Source organism: Eschscholzia californica, unplaced genomic scaffold, assembly GCF_041429995.1.
Source record: "Eschscholzia californica isolate CP2 unplaced genomic scaffold, dmEscCali1.0.p SCAF_1, whole genome shotgun sequence".
In the NCBI taxonomy this organism is placed as follows: Eukaryota; Viridiplantae; Streptophyta; class Magnoliopsida; order Ranunculales; family Papaveraceae; genus Eschscholzia; species Eschscholzia californica.
In genome coordinates, this window is record NW_028238198.1 from 72,469,442 (window position 1) to 72,487,466 (window position 18,025).

Here is an 18,025-nt window from a genome sequence, read left to right on the forward strand (position 1 = left end):
GTTGTGTAATTTCAATTATTTTGACAAACACGTCGAACACATTCTGTAAACAGATCATTTATATGTCGAAGTGATATTTTGAAGCCCTGCTTCTATATCGCCCATTTATATGTCGAAGTGATATTTTGACGCCGTGTGGTGAGTTAGTACAACTTGTTTATTAATGGATCCCGTGCGTTGGTTTTATATGTCCGTTCTAACGTTGTCATGACAGGTTGTCTTTAAATTGGCCGATACTGTTACCAGCTAGTAAGAAGGTGTGGAAAGGGTGGATGATATTTGATATGCAATTGTGGCTGTTAGTGTCTTGGCTTCCTCAATATACCCTCTGAACAAATAGAAAAAACCCATCATGTGAATCAAAAATCTCATGTTGAATTACAGAAAGTAAAATAACAATACAGGAGCTTAAAAAGTAAAATAGAAATGAACAATAATAAATTTATAATTTTAGGAATGAGTTTTCCATAAACAATTCGACGTTACATGTAAATGATATGAATTAAGTATTAACATTTCATAGTGATTGGTGAAGACTTAATTAAGCTTGTTTACGCAAACATTACAAGAGTTTTAGATCTCAGTGTAGGTCGAGTAATACAACGAATAATTCGATCTTCTGTTTTTCTTTTTACCTTTCTTTCGTTACCTTCTCTTCACAGTCCGAAGAATTGAAAAATCAGTAAAACAAACTTGAACATGTTCTCATGAATTGGAATTACATCAATGCAGTGGCAGTACCATAGAAGAGAAGAAATTGAATAAATGTTAGTCTAAGAGCCGAAATCTACACCATATTTGTTGAATCTTGTTGAGATTGCGACTGTCGGGTCTCAAGCACCTTCTTCAACGCATAGTGGCATCTAGAAATATCGATACAGAATAAACAAAAACCAACAAATTAATGGTGAAACTTATAAACTTTCTGCATTCAATGATAGTTTCAATCTCATATGAAGACGACAAGACGTGATTCGTAATTGACCATTATCTTACCACATGACGTGTTAGTTGATGCATATACGTTCAACCGATGTGGCTTCGTTTTGGACTAGCTATTCTAGTAAGTTGGTTAACGAAAATCATACACCGTCGAGCGCTTGGATGTTATAGAATCAAATGTTGGTCGGGTTGATCATACAAAAATGCAAGATTAGATGATGGCCGATTTGGTTTCCACCCGATAAATGGGTGAACTGTTACACTCATCTAATATTTTTTTTTCCTTTTTTTTTATTTGTATGGAGATATAACACGCATATGGACGGATCAGCTGCCAAATCATGTGATCAGATACAGTCAATGAAGGATTTTCCGTATGAGAACCATAAAACCAGATGATAAGTCAAACGGAGAGGAGCAAAATGAGATTAAGTTAAAGTGTTAAGAGAGACCCACGTACCTCCAAGGGAGATGATCGAGGAACATAAATGGCGAAACAATGATATCTTTAAAGTGCTCTCTGTTTGTAACATAAGCTCTATAACCATGGTGTTTGTCATATCTCCAACCTCTCCATGCTGGCAGGAAGCTCCTTTTTGTCGGTAATATAAGAATAACAAGACCTGGAAGATACATCTCCGGTGGATCTCCTACTGACGTTTCATTTGAAGACGGAACAGCATTCATAAATTCGGAAACAGGATCTTCACACGAAATTATATCATCGCCCACTTCATAGATTGGATTAATACGAGTAGTAAGTGAATCACAGCAGCTTGGTTCATGATTATTATCTTTTAGGATCGCCACATCTGGGTTGTCAGTAAAGTCAGTCACGTCGTGAGGATATTCTTGATCACGTTCTCTCCCTACAGTAAATATAGAGTTACGCCCGCGATCTTCGTCAGTGACAACAGGACATTTTCGACCCATGAAAAACACTGTCAGTACACAAGGAAATCCTACCTTGGATGACATCACCATGGTGTCTTTTCCGGTATATATCGCGGTTACCATCTTGTGCGGTCATGTCTAAAGACTCCAAAGACGGGGTAGAAACTTCTTCCTCCTTGCCCCTGAATTTGCTGACCTGCAAAACTTGCCGCGCAAGTCTGCATATCATGGCTGAATCGGCAGCAGAATCCTCTGATAGTGCAGTTATTGCTGCTGCACGAAGCCTCAGGATCGAATTGACTGAAAGCCGTGCAGAAAATTCGTCATTGTATACAATGCTGCAAAAACCCAAACATCACTATATTAGGTAATATGGACAACAAAGAAAGTTCAGGGTGAGCAAACTACAACTGAGGTTCAGTTCTCAGGGGTAAAAGATCAAGGAAGGAAGTGGATTGAAATTAGTAGGTCAGAGTGAGGCATAGCATGGACTGACAGGGACAGAGGGTGGGCGAACAAGTCTTATTTTCAAATTTAGATATATTCTGTAGAACCTTTTAGAGCTGTGGGCAGAGCAAAATCACCATCCTTGATTACAAACTAGACAAGGTATAATTCAACGCCCGCTAAACGTAAAAGAACGTTGACTTACTAACGGATCCCTTGAAAATGCAAACTATTTGCAGGTTAGAGCATTCAAAATTTCAAACAATCCTAATCATTCAAAGTTTTGGAAGTCTAAAACAGGTACAGTTGTCCTAACAATAGAACGTCAAACGATCACACCCTTAGAATGTGAAAAAGGAGAAAACCAAATGAAACCGAAGTAAAACTTGCCTCACGACAAAAAATATCATCGATGATCACCTTGTAACAAAGTCTGAACATGCTTCTGCTACAACTGAATCAACACACGGAAGGGGTCCATATGAGTACACTTGCAAGTTCGGAAACCGGCCATATAACTGTAGAAAATAAATGTTATGATCCATTATAGATAAAAGAAATCCATGATGAAGATGAAGATAGACATAACAGTACGTCGATAATACATAAATCATAAATGAGTTGCTTATATATGACATATACGCTCTACTTAGTATTGTGCGAATTATGGGTAATATTTGAATCCCTATTTACACCTTACTAGTGTTTAGTTAAGTTTTATAATCATGAACCAGTTCATAGATTAGTCTACTTGAATTTCGCAAGATAGGGTATGAATATTAGTAGCTACAATAAGGCTACTTATACCAATTTCTGCCAAACTTGAATTGCCTAACTACAAGTTAGTTTTTTGATTTCGCAATTACACGAGAACACTAAAAATCCACCGGAGACTTGGATTGGAACATAGGAAAAGATTCACAGAAACACATGTGAAGCGCTAGAATGTGAATGTCTATAATTTCACTTCATCATTGGATGACATATCCATGTCTGTCTGTGGCTCTGTACTGGTATCGGCTAATGCAAAATTACTAGACCAAAAACCTTAGCTACAAAACTTGCCAAATATATAGTATAGTAAGAAATTAGTGCAAGGATTAGTATCAATAGAGAGAACAAACTCACTGAATTATTAAGTAAAATTATGGTATCAAACAGCTACAGATTCCATAAACACTTATAACTTACCATTAGTCCAAGTAATGCACTAATAGATCCTCCTAAAGAATGACCAACAATCCGAATTTGGTACCCATGACACTCACCGCCTTCTCCCATTAATGAGGAAAGATATCCAGTGGCATCATATTGGCTACCTAGAACACAGAAGGTAGAAAGAATGTATTACAAATTAATCATCCAGAATATACGGTATAAAAGACGAGCCTAATTAAAACCAATATTCATGTCTAAATTTCTAATGCAAATTATACTACTCTCTTTTCCAATTTGAAATACTCAATATATGGTGTGTTTTTGGCACTGTATGAGCTCCTAAAACATAAGAATGATAATGAATTCTTTCAAATCCCATGGAAGGATAAACTGCCTAGGATATCCCAATTCGACGCCTCTAGGCTCCAAAGTACATTTCAATCGACAAATCTTACATTTCAATAATTTTCCTCATATGAGAAGTACGGACAAGTTCTAGATATCCAATGTAATAAATAGGTAAAGGAGAACACAAGGAAAAGGAGAATAAATATCAAGAATTTAGTAAGAATAATCAGCGCAATCTATAGAGCGAATATATATTATGTTCTTTTCACATTGCTCACCTATATTCCCAGCTTGCCCATCAATTTGCCTGAACAGATCTCGTGCAGCTTCAACTATTCCGGAATGCCCGTAATGCGGAAAAGATGAGTTAATCCTTTGCTTCACATCTGGATTAATATTACTATTACTGTAAACAAAAATAAAATAATAGAACAAGACTAATCCAGTTAAGTACAGATGGAATAAGGTGAAATTGATGGAAAAATAACAACCTAAGCTTCTTATAAGAAGTCATGGAGTCGCTATTGTTACTTCATACAAGTTTTTAATTTACAGAAGAGAAGAGACGGACCTTATCAGTCCACTCAAGTCTTCGATCGAAAGGGTGCATTCCCTGCATAAACCATCAGTTATAAGGTCTTCAGGAGTCTCAGTTCCACGTACAGCAATAACTACAGATTTTTTATGATGTAGAACCACAACGAAATATGCGGCTTCACACTTCGCCTGATAAAACAATGGGAAGAAAACGTCAAGAAAATCTAGGAACCAAATCAGGGGAAATGTAAAGAGTAATTTCAGTTTTTGTCAATCATAATGCTAATGAACTGAAGACAGTGTGTTCCTGGAGAAATCTGAGTGTCCATGGTGTAGGACTTGTAGAGATTGGAATCATAAAAAGAGATAAATTAACCGAAGTGAGAAAATAATTTGGCAGTAACGGACACTACTAGGGTATCAATATCTGATAATGGTGCGAAGGTGCCTAATAAGGTCAGCGGGAAAGTGCCAAATGGGTTCCATCCATACACATAAATGATGTTTACAGACTCTTAGAGTGGTATTTCATGATCCTAGCATTCTTAGGAGCAAGTATGCACAAAAGTATACCCATTGAAGTGACTGAATACCTTAAAGGCGTATTGTACTACCTTATATGAGCTTCCAGAGTCGAAGTACCGGACACAGCAAAATGCTAAAAAGAAGTATCCGTCTTACACAGACAATATGTGATAATAACTTTTATTGTTGTTATATTCAGCACTCGTGCAAATGATTGTTGCTGAAAGTAGCCTATTGAGATATCTCAAAATACAGGAATGCGAGAAATACTCCAAAACTGCGAAAAGGGAAGTAGATTGGTAACTTATAATTCTCACCTGACTCACACGCCCTTGCCGAAGAGTATCTGGGGGTAGATTAACATATTTCAAGAAGGCTGCTGCATGACCACGCCACCAATTATCACCCTCGAGAACAGGCCTCCTAGGAAATATGGAACAATATGATATCAGTAGTCATTAAGGAAAGGAAGATGAGGATTTACACAATAAAAGTACATAATGTCCCAGAACAATCATCTATTCTATAAATTGTCAATGTGAGCAAGTAAAAAGTAATGGACGAAAATACGAAATCACTAAGAGTAATCCTTCTCCATATACAATGAACTAAATATAAGAACCAACAATGGCAATAAATTTCATGTAATTTTGATATTTCTATATCATATATCGGAATCATATCAACCAAGATGCGCGTGCAATGATCAAGTTTGACAAGGGATGAAGTTAAAGACCTGCTCCGACTCCATGGGGTCACAACTCCTTGCCTATAGAGCCACACACAAGGAAATAATATGGGATTTCTTCCAAAATCAAGCAATGGACCCTGCAATATAAGCTTTTCAAGTGAGACACCATTGATCAACTTGTCCTCTATAAGGCATCAATAATCATGCCGATGACACTATGCTAGCAGCCTGAAATAGAATTATCAAAGTATGGATTCCATGAGAAGACCGTATAGGCAGCTTCAGCAAATGGATGAAAGGCAGCCGCCTCTTGAATCAGTTTTGGAGGTGCCTCGGTGACCTCATCGTACGAACTTGTTGATGGCCTTTGTCTCTGCAACAATGCGAGTCCTGAAAAAGAACGCATTTTAATGAAAATGCAATTGCCTTTTCTAAACGGAGAAAAATCTCTTTTATGAGGGCCGAAATTTTAGTGAGATAGACTGCATTTAAGGATACCTTTTACACTACAAAAATAAATTAAAAACTGAAATGATCACTTGTTACTTGTTAGTGTCTATAACCAGTATCTCATTATTTTGTCTTTTATATTCCCATCACGGGAGAACAATATCATATGAAAGTTAACAACAATAAGCTGCAAGGATGATTTTTCCATAACAACAACTGAAAAAGAAATAACTTAGCTTTCACTGAAGAACTGACCTGTCAAAAGTTCCAGATGCCCAGTGCCAGATGCACGATACGCAACAAGATCTCCCAACAGTCTCGCTACTGAGTACACCTCATCTTCCTCCAATGCACTCCTAATAACATTAAGGGACACGGTCCAAACGCATTAAAAACCCAATCATAAAAAACTCAGCAAATAACAGATGAGTGGAAGAACTTACATGTACTTGACTCGACCCAAACAACACAAAACTTCACGTATTCCATGATCGAATACCTCCCTGTAGTGAGCCTTCCATGCATCATCATGTGTAGCATAAAACGACCTCCATCTTAATACATCAGATCCCGTTAAACATTGCATAATGACCAAAAGCCACACAAGGACAAGAAAGAAGATCAGTAATTTTCCCTCCCATCCATTAGGACTTGAATCTTCTCCTAGACCAGTAGGAAAATATAAGTAAGATGATAAAATGAAACATCACAAGTTTCTACAGAATGCTAATGAGAACAACTACATATATACAAAAATACTAACAGGAAAAACTAAAGATGCAAAGATTATAAACAAAAAGTATACTGAACCCTCCTCCTGGGACTCCCACTTGAACCGCCTGTGAGAGAAACACGGATTTCTCTCTCCACATGACTGAACATGTAAGAGGAGAGAGAAACCCTTGTTTCTCTCATAGGCGGTTCAAGTGGGAGTCCAAGGAGGTGGGTCACGTAGACTTGTTGGATTATAAACGTGATGATTCTTTCCATCTTGCTTGCCACTCGTCATCTTATGGAAGAAAATGTAACTTAACAAGGTGTATAACAAAGACTACAGAACCACTTACAAAGCAATCGAGTTATATACATATATTCATTTTCCAAATTCGAAGAGAATGGAATAAGGTTGCCCCCCTAAAGCCCATCATGCAAAATTCAAATCACATAAACAGAATAACGGACCAAATTACCTAGAAAGCACCATCTTGATTTTCCATTTTGAGAAATATTTTTCAGGATGATGATCATCATATAAGTTGCTCCAAGAAGTTGCAATATGGTAATTACCATTCCAAAACGGGTCCACCAAAGCCATCTTTTATACCTCACCTGTTCATCGGCAGTGAGATAATATTAAAATTATTTGACGTAAAAGGATGTGATAGAAATGTTTCCAAGATGATCTCAGGCACTCAAAAGATTCTTATGTGCATTAGAAACGGACATTTTCATATGAAAACTTTCAAACTGCATTTGGAATTAACTAATAACAAGAAAATGAATACAATTGTACTGCTATATACATCAGGTAATAGAGGAGAAGAGTTTGATTTGAGGCTAGCACATCTCTAAGCAAATCAAATTCCTTTGAAGTTAAACATAAAGCAAATGGAGCCTATAGTAACCCGAATTAGATGTTTGCTGTCAAAATAGGATATATTTTTACCGAGTGAAGAAAATAACAGCAACCATTCTTTATCATAGTAAATCATAGATGCATATTAATGAAGATATAACTGAAAGTCAGGGAAAAATTATATGATCCTTTCTGGTCCATCTACCGATCTACATACAGAAAAATATCCAAGATGAATGAACAATGATAAATATCCATAATTAGAGGCAAGTCTTGACACTCCTCCTCGGACAAAAGACCCACTTGGGGGTAGTAGGTAGCAGCCCATTGACTAGGCTAGAATGACACCAATAAAGATAGAGGGCCTAGGCTAAGCCACTGAAAAATAATAGTTTAACTCCAAAAATTCTACTTCATGCTGTAGTGGCTTAGTCGGTAATGCAGTGCGCAAGTGACCCAGGTTCAAGTCAACCCAACTTCATTTGCCATTTTATTCTCTATTTAGCTTAGATAAAGATTTTGTAACTTGACTTGTACAATTGCTCTAGACTTGTTTTTTGCATAAGATAACTAGGTTATCCCTTGCATAGCTTCTCCCCTTGAACCTTTCTTTTATTTTCATTATGCAACATGTTCTTGGTATTTCATTTACATGAGACAGATTCTACGCAATTCCCAAAAAAAAAACAATTGTTATTTTGATTTGTTATGTAAATTATGATTCTCATTGTTGATTAACATAAAATCAAAGTTACGTACTCGTAAAAGTTGTTTCAATAATTGAGTATGCTAGAGGAAACAATACCTTTTAGACTCTAAAATATAGAACCAACTCTGAGTAGACTGAATCGTCATTATAATTGACGGGCTGCTCCAACATAGCTCTCTTAAGCTTTTTTTAGTATGTCATTTCTAATACAGTGAATGCTCTCTTCTCATAAGACATATTTAGCACTCATGAAACACAAAGCTCCCAAATTAGCATATCCTAGGGGTTGCTTTCTCATGAATAAAAAGACCAAGGTTAAGCTCATTCCGATACTAATTCGGGTTTTTGAATTTCTTATTCACTAATCTAATCATTATCTATGCAAATTCAAAGTCTCTAACCCAATTTAAACATTTCAAGTTTTCAACTCTTTCTAATTCTAGTTATGCATTTACTCAAACAGTACACATATAAACATATATGTATATATATATAGAGGGAGAGAGAGGGAGGGAGAGAGATACCCGTCTTTCATGGCGAATGACAGCGTCGACAGCAGATGAAGAATCAGAGGGTGAACTAAGAATGGTAGTAGCAGTTGCTTCTTGAGCAATAGCAATACCTATCATAGACATGATTCTAACACAAGCAGCAATTGCAACAACAACAATTGGAAGAATATTATCACCACTAAAACAATTCGAAAAAGAAGTAGAAATCACCAAAATTACAGATAAAATTATAACAAGTAAATTTGAAATCCCCAAAACCCAAGTAGACCATCTTAAGCTTTTTAATTTTTCCAACATTTTCTTCCCCAAATTTCCCTCCTTTTTCCAAGAACCAAGTAAACCCAAAGTTTTTCTCTTACGAAAACGAAGAAATCTTTGATGGAAATTGAGGTTTCGAATTCGATTGGGAATGAATTGAAACCAAAATTGGATTGAAGAAGCAACAAATGTTGCATTTTTATCAGGCATAACGAGGGATTTGGGGGATTATCGCCATATTTTTTTAGGTTAAAAGTTGTTGAGAAAAATGTAGCCAAAGGTTTGTTGAGTTTAAATTGTGATTAGGGGAAGAAAGTTTTGTTCTTTCCTCCATTGAGATTTGGGAATTGAACTTTACTGAAACTATAAGATTCTTTATTTGTTGGGGTTTTCTTTAATTTTTTCCTTTTTAAGGGATTGGATTGGATTCGATATTAGCCTGAAATGTGGATCCTAATGTAAATATAATTTTTTGGGAGTTAATTCCTATTTAGCCCCCTACTTTGTGACCAGCTTCCTTTATGGACCCTTTTTTTTTTTCGTAAATTCAAACATGGCCCCCTTTTCTTAACACCGTCAGTCAACTTTTATGGTTAATCTTTTTGTTTTCATTATTACCCTTGTTTATAAAAGTATTTTGGAAATTCAAATTTGACCCCCCTTAAAAAATGGGTTGATTCCCAAAAAACTTAAGTTGTTTAGAAAAAAATTAGGGGTCAAAACAGAATTTCTTTTAAAAATACCAAACACACTTCTCTCACCTCCATGTCATCACCAATCTGCCCGCGTCATCACTCACCTGCCACCCCCACCATCTTCTCCGGCAATGGTCGCCGACCGGCAAAAACTCCGGCGACCATTTTTTTTCCTCTTCTTCTTCTTCTTCTTTCTCTCTCTTCTTTCTCTTTCTTCTTTATTCTCTCTCTCTCTCTCTCTCTCTCTCCCTCCTTTCTACTCTCTTTCTCTTTCTCTCTCTAATGCTCGGGCGAAGGGGAGGACCCCTTCGCCGGAGCATTAGAGAGAGAGAGAGAAAGAGAGTAGAAAGGGGGGAGGGAGGGAGAGAGAGAAAGAGAGTAGAAAGGAGGGAGGGAGGGAGAGAGAATAAAGAAGAGAGAGAAATAAGAGAGAGAAAGAAGAAGAAGATGGAAGAAGAAGAGAAGAAAAAAAAAAAAGATGGTCGCCGGAATATTTGCCGCCCGGCGACTATTGCCGGAGAAGATGGTGAGGTGGCAGGTGAGTGATGACGTGGGCAGATTGGTGATGACATGGAGGTGAGAGAAGTGTGTTTGGTATTTTGAAGAAATTCTGTTTTGACCTCTAATTTTTTTCTAAACAACTGAAGTTTTGGAATCAACCCCATTTTTTAAGGGGGTCAAATTTGAATTTCCAAAATCCTTTTATAAACAAGGGTAATAATGGAAACAAAAAGATTAACCATAAAAGTTGACTGACGGTGTTAAGAAAAGGGGGTTATATTTGAATTTACGAAAAAAAAGGGGGGCATAAAGGAAGCTGGTCACAAAGTAGGGGGCCAAATAGGAATTAACTCTTTTTTTTTTTTAGTGGAACCATAGATACCATTAAATAATTGTTCCAAATACAAGAAGGATTTTTGAGTTTTAGGTCTAAAAATAGGAGGAGCAATTAGTCATATATCCAATCCCAATTTTTTTTTTGAAACCACGCGAAATCATATTTCATTCATAAGTGATAAAATCACAAATTTACATGGATAAATTCTTACTCCTCTCGGTTCAGCGACATGAGAGTTACATAAGTAAATTCTCAGAACTTTGAATGTAAAGTACCTCATGAGGTGAGAGAAATTGACTAGACTCTGACGAAAAAAGAAAGAAGAAAGATGAAACGATCCTAAAGATCAAAGATGAAAAAACCCTAAAGGTCACAAAAAAAAACTAAGACTAAAATATCCCAGCCGATTGAGCCACCACAGCCGTTACCAGGAAGTCACCGTCGCCACTGAAGAACCGCCAAATTTATTGTACTTTTTTTTTTGTTGAAAGCAAATACATTAACTTAAGAGTCTATTACAATATCCAAATTAAAAAAAACAAAACATAACAGTAAACAAAGTAATACAACAAAATACATAATTGAGCAATTGCGTAAAATAGCTTCTAGTAGTGGACCTTCCTTCATTCTGTAGCGTATACACCTGACAGCTCTTCAAAAGGATGATGTGAAATTTGGTCTTGAGACTTCTTCCGATAGATTGAAAGATGAAACTAGTATTTGCCTTCCTGTAACATTGAAGATGGATTAAACAAATACCCGGAGTTCCAGAACGAAACAAGGGTGGAACCAAAAGATGGTTCCAAGTTATCCCGCCAGTATTCTCCATATGTAGAGACCATATTCGAGTTCCACAATGTAGAATTTGATCAGATACCTGGAAATTGGGATCGCCGTCATAGCCCGAGTATAAATACTCTGCTAATCCGACAAAAGATCGCAAATGAGTTGCGAAGAGGGGTGGAAGTGGGCATGTTAAGGACCTTGGATAGTTAGTTAAATCTATTCAAACATCAAACACGAAAGAATTCGACAGGGATTGAACTGAAGCGTATGAAACAAAAAGTGGGGTACCAAATTTATTGTACTTGGTATAGTGAAAACAAAATACCCTCTTTCTTCCACCTTTCTCCGCACCACCACCACCGTCTCGGTACACACCATCGAAACACCGCCATTGCTAAACACCACAGACCAACCACCACCATAAACATCACTAAACCCACCACCACCACCATTTTGTAGTGGACAGAATTTCGAAAGATTTAAAGTAAACGGACAAGATATAGTGAGTGAAGTGAAACTGAAATTCAAGCATGTCATCTTCCGCCATTAACAGACTCTATAAAAACCTAATTTTTCAATGATAGAGATCAAAATTGAATGAAATTACCTGATCCGGGCGAAGGAAAACAATGTTTCCTAACACAATAACTGATCCAGATTCATCCAAAGTTTTCGCAAAATTGAATTAAAGTTCGTTTCTGAAGAAATCTCTTGAAAAATCCTTTCCCGCCGGAATCTGAAACGGAGACAAACTCCCGATTGAAAGTTGTTTTGTCAGAATCAACAGGAAGATCTAAATGAGGAGAAGAGAATGGAGTGTGTTTGAAATTTAGGTTTAGGGTTGAAGAGGAAAAGAAAGAGAATTAAGGGTGATAATGTTGGATAAGAGGAATCCGATAAACCTTTATTTAGATACAAAGAAAAGGAATCCGGCGAAGGGAGGACCCTTTGTCGGAGAAGCAAAGAAGTTCCTGGACAGCTTACCCTTTCATAAATATATATTTAACCATTGGTAAACCAAAGGTTTCTAATGGTTAAGTTAATACATTTATTCTTTCCATAAATTTTAAGAGAAATATTTATGGTGGATATTTATTGTCAATATTTATATCCAAAACTTATACTTGTCTAAAGTAACTTACCAAAACAATCGTGATTTACCTAAAATGAGTTACTCTCTCTATCTAACTTTATGTTCTTCGAACTTGAAGAAATTGTGAATTTGTGATTGGCTTTTATCTCTACCTCGATATTTCCATCTCTAAAACATTTTTTCCTTGGAAATCATTAAGAAAATTGTATATACTCCGTATGTCGTTTAAACTTAGAATCATGTTAAAAAATTATTTTATTATAACAACAAACTTAAAATGTAACACTTTTTCGTACACAGTGAATTTTGAAATCTCTATCACTATAATATTGTTCTCATAAAAATTATAAACTGAATTTATTTTTGCTACATTTTCAGTATTTTACTAGCATTTTCTTGATTCTATTAGCATCTGTTATGAATATGTTAGAAATAGGTTAATAATCATTTTATTATTTCGCTAGCATCTTATTGATTCTAACAACATTCTTATATATAACAAAATTCTCAAAAAAATTCTAGCATTTTTTTTATTTTAAAAATTCAACAATATACTTACAAAAATAAATTCTTCTAAAATTAGGATTGCATTTCTCTAACATCTTATTGATTCTAACAACACTCAAAAAAATTTATTAAGAAGAAGGACCATTTTTTTCTCTAGAATTTCTTTGGTTCTCCTGCAATAATTATATTTCTCTAGCATCTTATTGATTCTAACAACATTTGTCAGAAATTATATTATGTTAACCGAATTTTTAGTATGTCTCTAGCATTTCATTGATTCTTGGGTTAATTCCGTTTTGGCCCCCAATTGTTGACCAACTCACCGTTTTGGCCCCCATTTGTGTCCGGCAGTTCGTTTTGGCCCCAAAATCCATTTTTCGGGCAGTGCTGACATCATCAAGACATAAGCAATACTTTTCTATACCCGAAATACCCCTCTGACCAAATCAAAATCAAATCCTAAGTTGTCAAATCAATTAACCCTTCTTTTAAATTTCTTTTTTCAATTCCTGTTGTTTAACTTTATTTATCTATCTCATCCTCCACCAGACATTTACTTCTTTTTTTCTCTTCCCTTTCCTCTTTCTCATCGCCATTTTCATCCTGTCATCGCCATCTTATTCTACATCTTCATCTAAAAACCTCAAAAAGTTAAAAGGAATAATTCTCTAATGAAATTTTCAGAGATCCATGAGAGACTATTCCACTCATCAAATTTCTTCCTAGATCTCATTCAATTTATAAAATCACTACCACAAATGTTAATCATGTCTCTTTAATTAGATCTATATGTTTTTTCTAGTTCAAAAACCCTTTTTTGCTTCTTCTAGATTTGAATAAAACCTTTTGTTTCTCTTTCTATACACACATTAGGGTAGGGCTGGGAAAACGGTCCGAGACCCCGGGGTCCGGCCCGTTATACCCGTCCGATATACTCGCCCGAGTTCCGATGCCCGAAATCCGCCCGATATACCCGCCCAAGTTGTGATGCCTGAAACCCGCCCGATCTTTTGGCCATCAAAGAGCCTTACTCCCATATCTTTGACCCAATAGTGAGGGACTTAAGAGATGGAACTTACATAAATTTTGGCCTTGAAGAGGCTTGTATTGTAGAGTGTTTAAGAGGTTATATATAACCATTCCCTTTTCTCCTTCATCTTCACCCCCAATAATGTGGGACTAAATATTTAACTTGCTTGCAATCCAAGAAGTGTGGTTTGATTCATATAATCACAACCCCATATGAATTCTTCTCTAGATGTTCAATGTGGGACTAAGTCTCCAAAGAGAACAACAAAAATCTCTTAACTTTATTAGTCCCACATCACCTACTTACAGTTAGAACATGTATTTGAGACTCTTATAATTCGTTCAATGGTGAGAGTGAAAATAGTTCATAATTAATCAACTTCAAATTTAATTATGAAGATCCAATCTATATATACAAATTTAACTAAGAAGTTTTTTGGTACCAAACTACCGTAACTACCAATTGTCACTCAACGTCCAATTTGTTTGTCAGATTTGTCTTCATAAAAGATGAAACATATTCGTGAAAAATGTCGGCCAGTCAGATTCATGAAAATATTTATTATTTGTTGGTGAAGATCCAACTTCACCTTCGCAAACAGATAGATGAAGATGACGATCCAGCTTCATCTTCTATTCGTGAAAGTCCAACTTCATCCAACTTGTTCCAGTTGGACAAATTACGAGAGAAAGTTAGAGAAGAAAGACTGCTATCACTGCCCACGTTAAGAGAACTGAAGAAAAGGTTAATCAAATATATGGAAAGTTTCATTTGTTTGGAGCATCGCAAGACTAATTTAACTGTTTTTATTTCCGGAACGAGTGATTAGATAAACAAGGGTTTAGTCAAGTTTTTATCATGAAAGACGAAAGGAAAAAAGGAGGATTACGGTTACATATCTGGATTAGCCTCCTCTGGAATAACAGTGAGAATAACAAGTTCATCTTTCGTTCTCTTCACAACCACTTTCAAGGGTTTCCCAACTTTATCCCTCATTGCATCAATAACCTGCAACAATTCCAAAATAGACGTGTGAATGAACAACATTCTTGTGGACTTTCAAAAAATACAAACTCAGTCAAGGACTAAAGACAACTTATGGGTCTGTGAGACAAAAAGGTACGATGCATAAATGTGTACATCTATCATATCGTCAAGGCCACTCGTCCTGGTGGACAGACTGGAGCCAATTCGATCCATTTATGCAGTGAATTGACATCAAGGATGTGGGATTCCTCAAGTCACTGTGTAAAGATATCTCATGGCATGGGTTTCTCCACTAAGATGAATGCCCTCGATGGTACGATAAACGTGACCATTTGCTGTACCTTATCATGAGAACCTTCTATGGAATAAGAATTCAAACTTCCAATCTTATGTTATGATGAAAAACTAACTAATGTGGCTTCTTAGGATATCCAACATAATGAGAATGAACAAAGGGGAACAAAAGAAGCATGTGCTTTGGCATTCGTAGGCAATGCCTAAATGTGTACTTGCTGGAAAATAGCATCACAAGGATGGAGAAATGAAATACAAAAATTAGATAGCCATAACAGATACCTCCTTAATGCTTTCCACAGGAACTCCATCGAATTCTACGACAACGTCACCAGGTTGAAATCCAGCACGATCAGCAGGGGACCTTGTGTTACCTGATTTAGGCATGAATAAGATAAGAATAATAAAAATTGATAGTACATGCAATATTCGTACACCAAAAGTTAACTTACAAGTAACAGAGAAGGATATCAATATTGTTCTCTCTTGTTTATAGCTTGTAAATATCATTACTATGGTAGAATAAGTAGTAACACCTAACAAAGATAAAACTTGGCAAGATGATGATGGTGGTGAGAGTGATTCAAGTCCTAATATGTTGGAACAAAGAAATAGAGAGGTGTGGGAATAAATAGATGAAAAGATGAGAGAATATGAGAGGTGTGGGACTAAATAGATGAATGGAGGCAAAAAAATGATCTTCAATTCTTGTTTTGTGATGATTGTTTTAGTCCCACACCTTTGGGACAAGAGAAAAAGTACTTGGAGAAGAGTTATTTATATCCATCTTCTCAAATATCTCAAGTATCTCTTTGCCTTTCCTCACACAAAGTGGTTGGGTATTGAGTAATTATTTATTTTTATATAAAATTTTATTTATATAAAATAAATATATATAAGATAAGTGTTTTTTTTTTAATATAATAAAATAACCCGAGCCCGTCCGACCCGAGCCCGTTGGAACCCGCTCGGGCAACCGGGCTCGGACGGGCTACGGGCACCAATATGGCGTTTTTCGTCCGGCCCGATTCCCTACTGCGGGCTCGGCTTATCCGAGCCCGGTCCGTCCGAGTCCGGCTCATTGTTGCCCGAGCCCGTCCGCGTCCGCCCGATTCCCACCCCTACATTAGGGTATTCACCAAATGTTCTCCAGATCTGTTCTTTAAATTTCTTTTTCAAATCTATTCCAAATGGGTTGATTTGGCATCCTTGAAAAAACATGGTTAAAATTAGGGCATTTGTAAGAAGAAATCATCATCAAATCCAAAATTTGATGATAGCTCCATGGAAGAAATTAAACAAAGATTGAAACCCGATTTCAGATTTTTCTATTCTTTAACAACCCAATTCTGATTTTTCTATTCTTCAACAACCCAAATCAGATCTTCAAAATCACAGTTCATGAAAACCCTTAAAAATCTCAACTTTGTTCTTCTTCTTCTTCTTCTTCTTCTTCTTCTTCAATCCTTCGTGTAAAAGTGCAGAAAAAAGACCTAGTTCTCATTTCTTCATAATTTTACTGAAAACCTATTTCCATAAATATGCAAGATCCAACAATATTTCAACAAATCAAAGCACCTCAATTTCCAGAACAAGAACAGATTAAATGCCCTCCTTATGATTCAACAAACACCAAATTCTGCTACTATAATAATTACAATCTATCTCAACCTCGACATTTCTGCGAAAATGCCGACGTTATTGGACTGAAAGAGGTGCTTTAAGCAATATACCAGTTGGTGGTAGTATCAGAAAGAACATAAAAAGATCTTCAAACCCTAATAAACGTCAATCATCTTGATCTTCTTCTGCAACTCAAATTTCTCATCAAACCCTAATAAACCTTCCCAAGAGATTGAAACCTAACTGCTTTGACTCCCTAGGTGATGTTGATGGAACTCAAGTCCTTGCCCCTCAATCGACATGAACAGAAACCAAAGAGAGAAACCGAGTACAAGAAAACTGAAAGAAAGAGGTAGCAATCTACTCTTTAAGAAGACGATGATGGTGGGATTTGGAATATGAAGATGACAAGAGATTGAGGATTTTTCGTATCTGTAAATTGAAGAGAGAGAGAGGAGAAAGGGGAGAGAGGAAAGAAAAAGGAGAGAGAATATACCAATAAAGTTAGAGTAAAAAAAAAAAGAAATTAAAAAGAAGGGTTAATTGATTTGACAACTTGGGATTTGATTTTGATTTAGTCATAGGGGTATTTCGGGTATAGGAAAGTATTGCTTATGCCTTGGTGATGTCAGCAATGCCCAAAAAGTGGATATTGGGGCCAAAACGAACTGCCGGACACAATTGGGGGCCAAAACGGTGAGTTGGTCAACAATTGGGGGCCAAAACGGAATTAACCCTTGATTCTTCTGCATATGTCTTAAATTATGTTTCTCTAGCATTTCATTGATTCTCCTGCAATACTTATATTTCTCTAGCATCTTATTTATTCGGACACAATTCTGCTGAAGTTATATTATGTTAACCAAATCTTTATAGAAAAAAGGTATAACTAAAAGCTTGGTCATTACGATAAACGTAAAAGGAAACTTCTGTTGTGGAAGGAAATTTCTTATTTGAGGAAATAATTTAGTGAATTTTTAATATGAGTTTTTTTAAAACTTAGGATAGGTTAGGTAGTATTAAAAAATCAAAAGTTAGACATGTAATTTACTCTAAGTGAATTTATTTTCTATTTCAGATTATCTTTGTGCTCTAGACCCATTGATCATTCGATTTTGGGCTTAA

At 36.1% G+C, this 18,025-nt stretch overlaps 1 protein-coding gene across 2 annotated transcripts; it reads right to left on the reverse strand.

Moving 5' to 3' along the window:
* Positions 1-423: 423 nt before the first annotated feature.
* LOC147568921 (lipase class 3 family protein) lies at positions 424-9,513 on the reverse strand. 2 transcript variants are annotated; one of them, XM_086655350.1, is made up of 14 exons: positions 8,802-9,513; positions 7,183-7,321; positions 6,436-6,655; positions 6,248-6,348; positions 5,811-5,932; positions 5,588-5,679; positions 5,169-5,274; positions 4,361-4,515; positions 4,068-4,195; positions 3,475-3,602; positions 2,704-2,801; positions 1,909-2,174; positions 1,403-1,811; positions 424-863 (listed from the first exon to the last, which is right to left on the reverse strand). In XM_086655350.1, exons 1-14 carry the CDS (start codon positions 9,255-9,257, stop codon positions 788-790), a joined length of 2,496 nt encoding a protein of 831 aa, XP_086511476.1. In that variant the 5' UTR covers positions 9,258-9,513; the 3' UTR covers positions 424-787. The 2 variants fall into 2 exon arrangements, with proteins under 2 accessions (XP_086511476.1, XP_086511477.1); XM_086655351.1 differs by having other exon boundaries at positions 6,436-6,649; positions 8,802-9,480.
* Between the last annotated feature and the right edge of the window lie 8,512 nt (positions 9,514-18,025).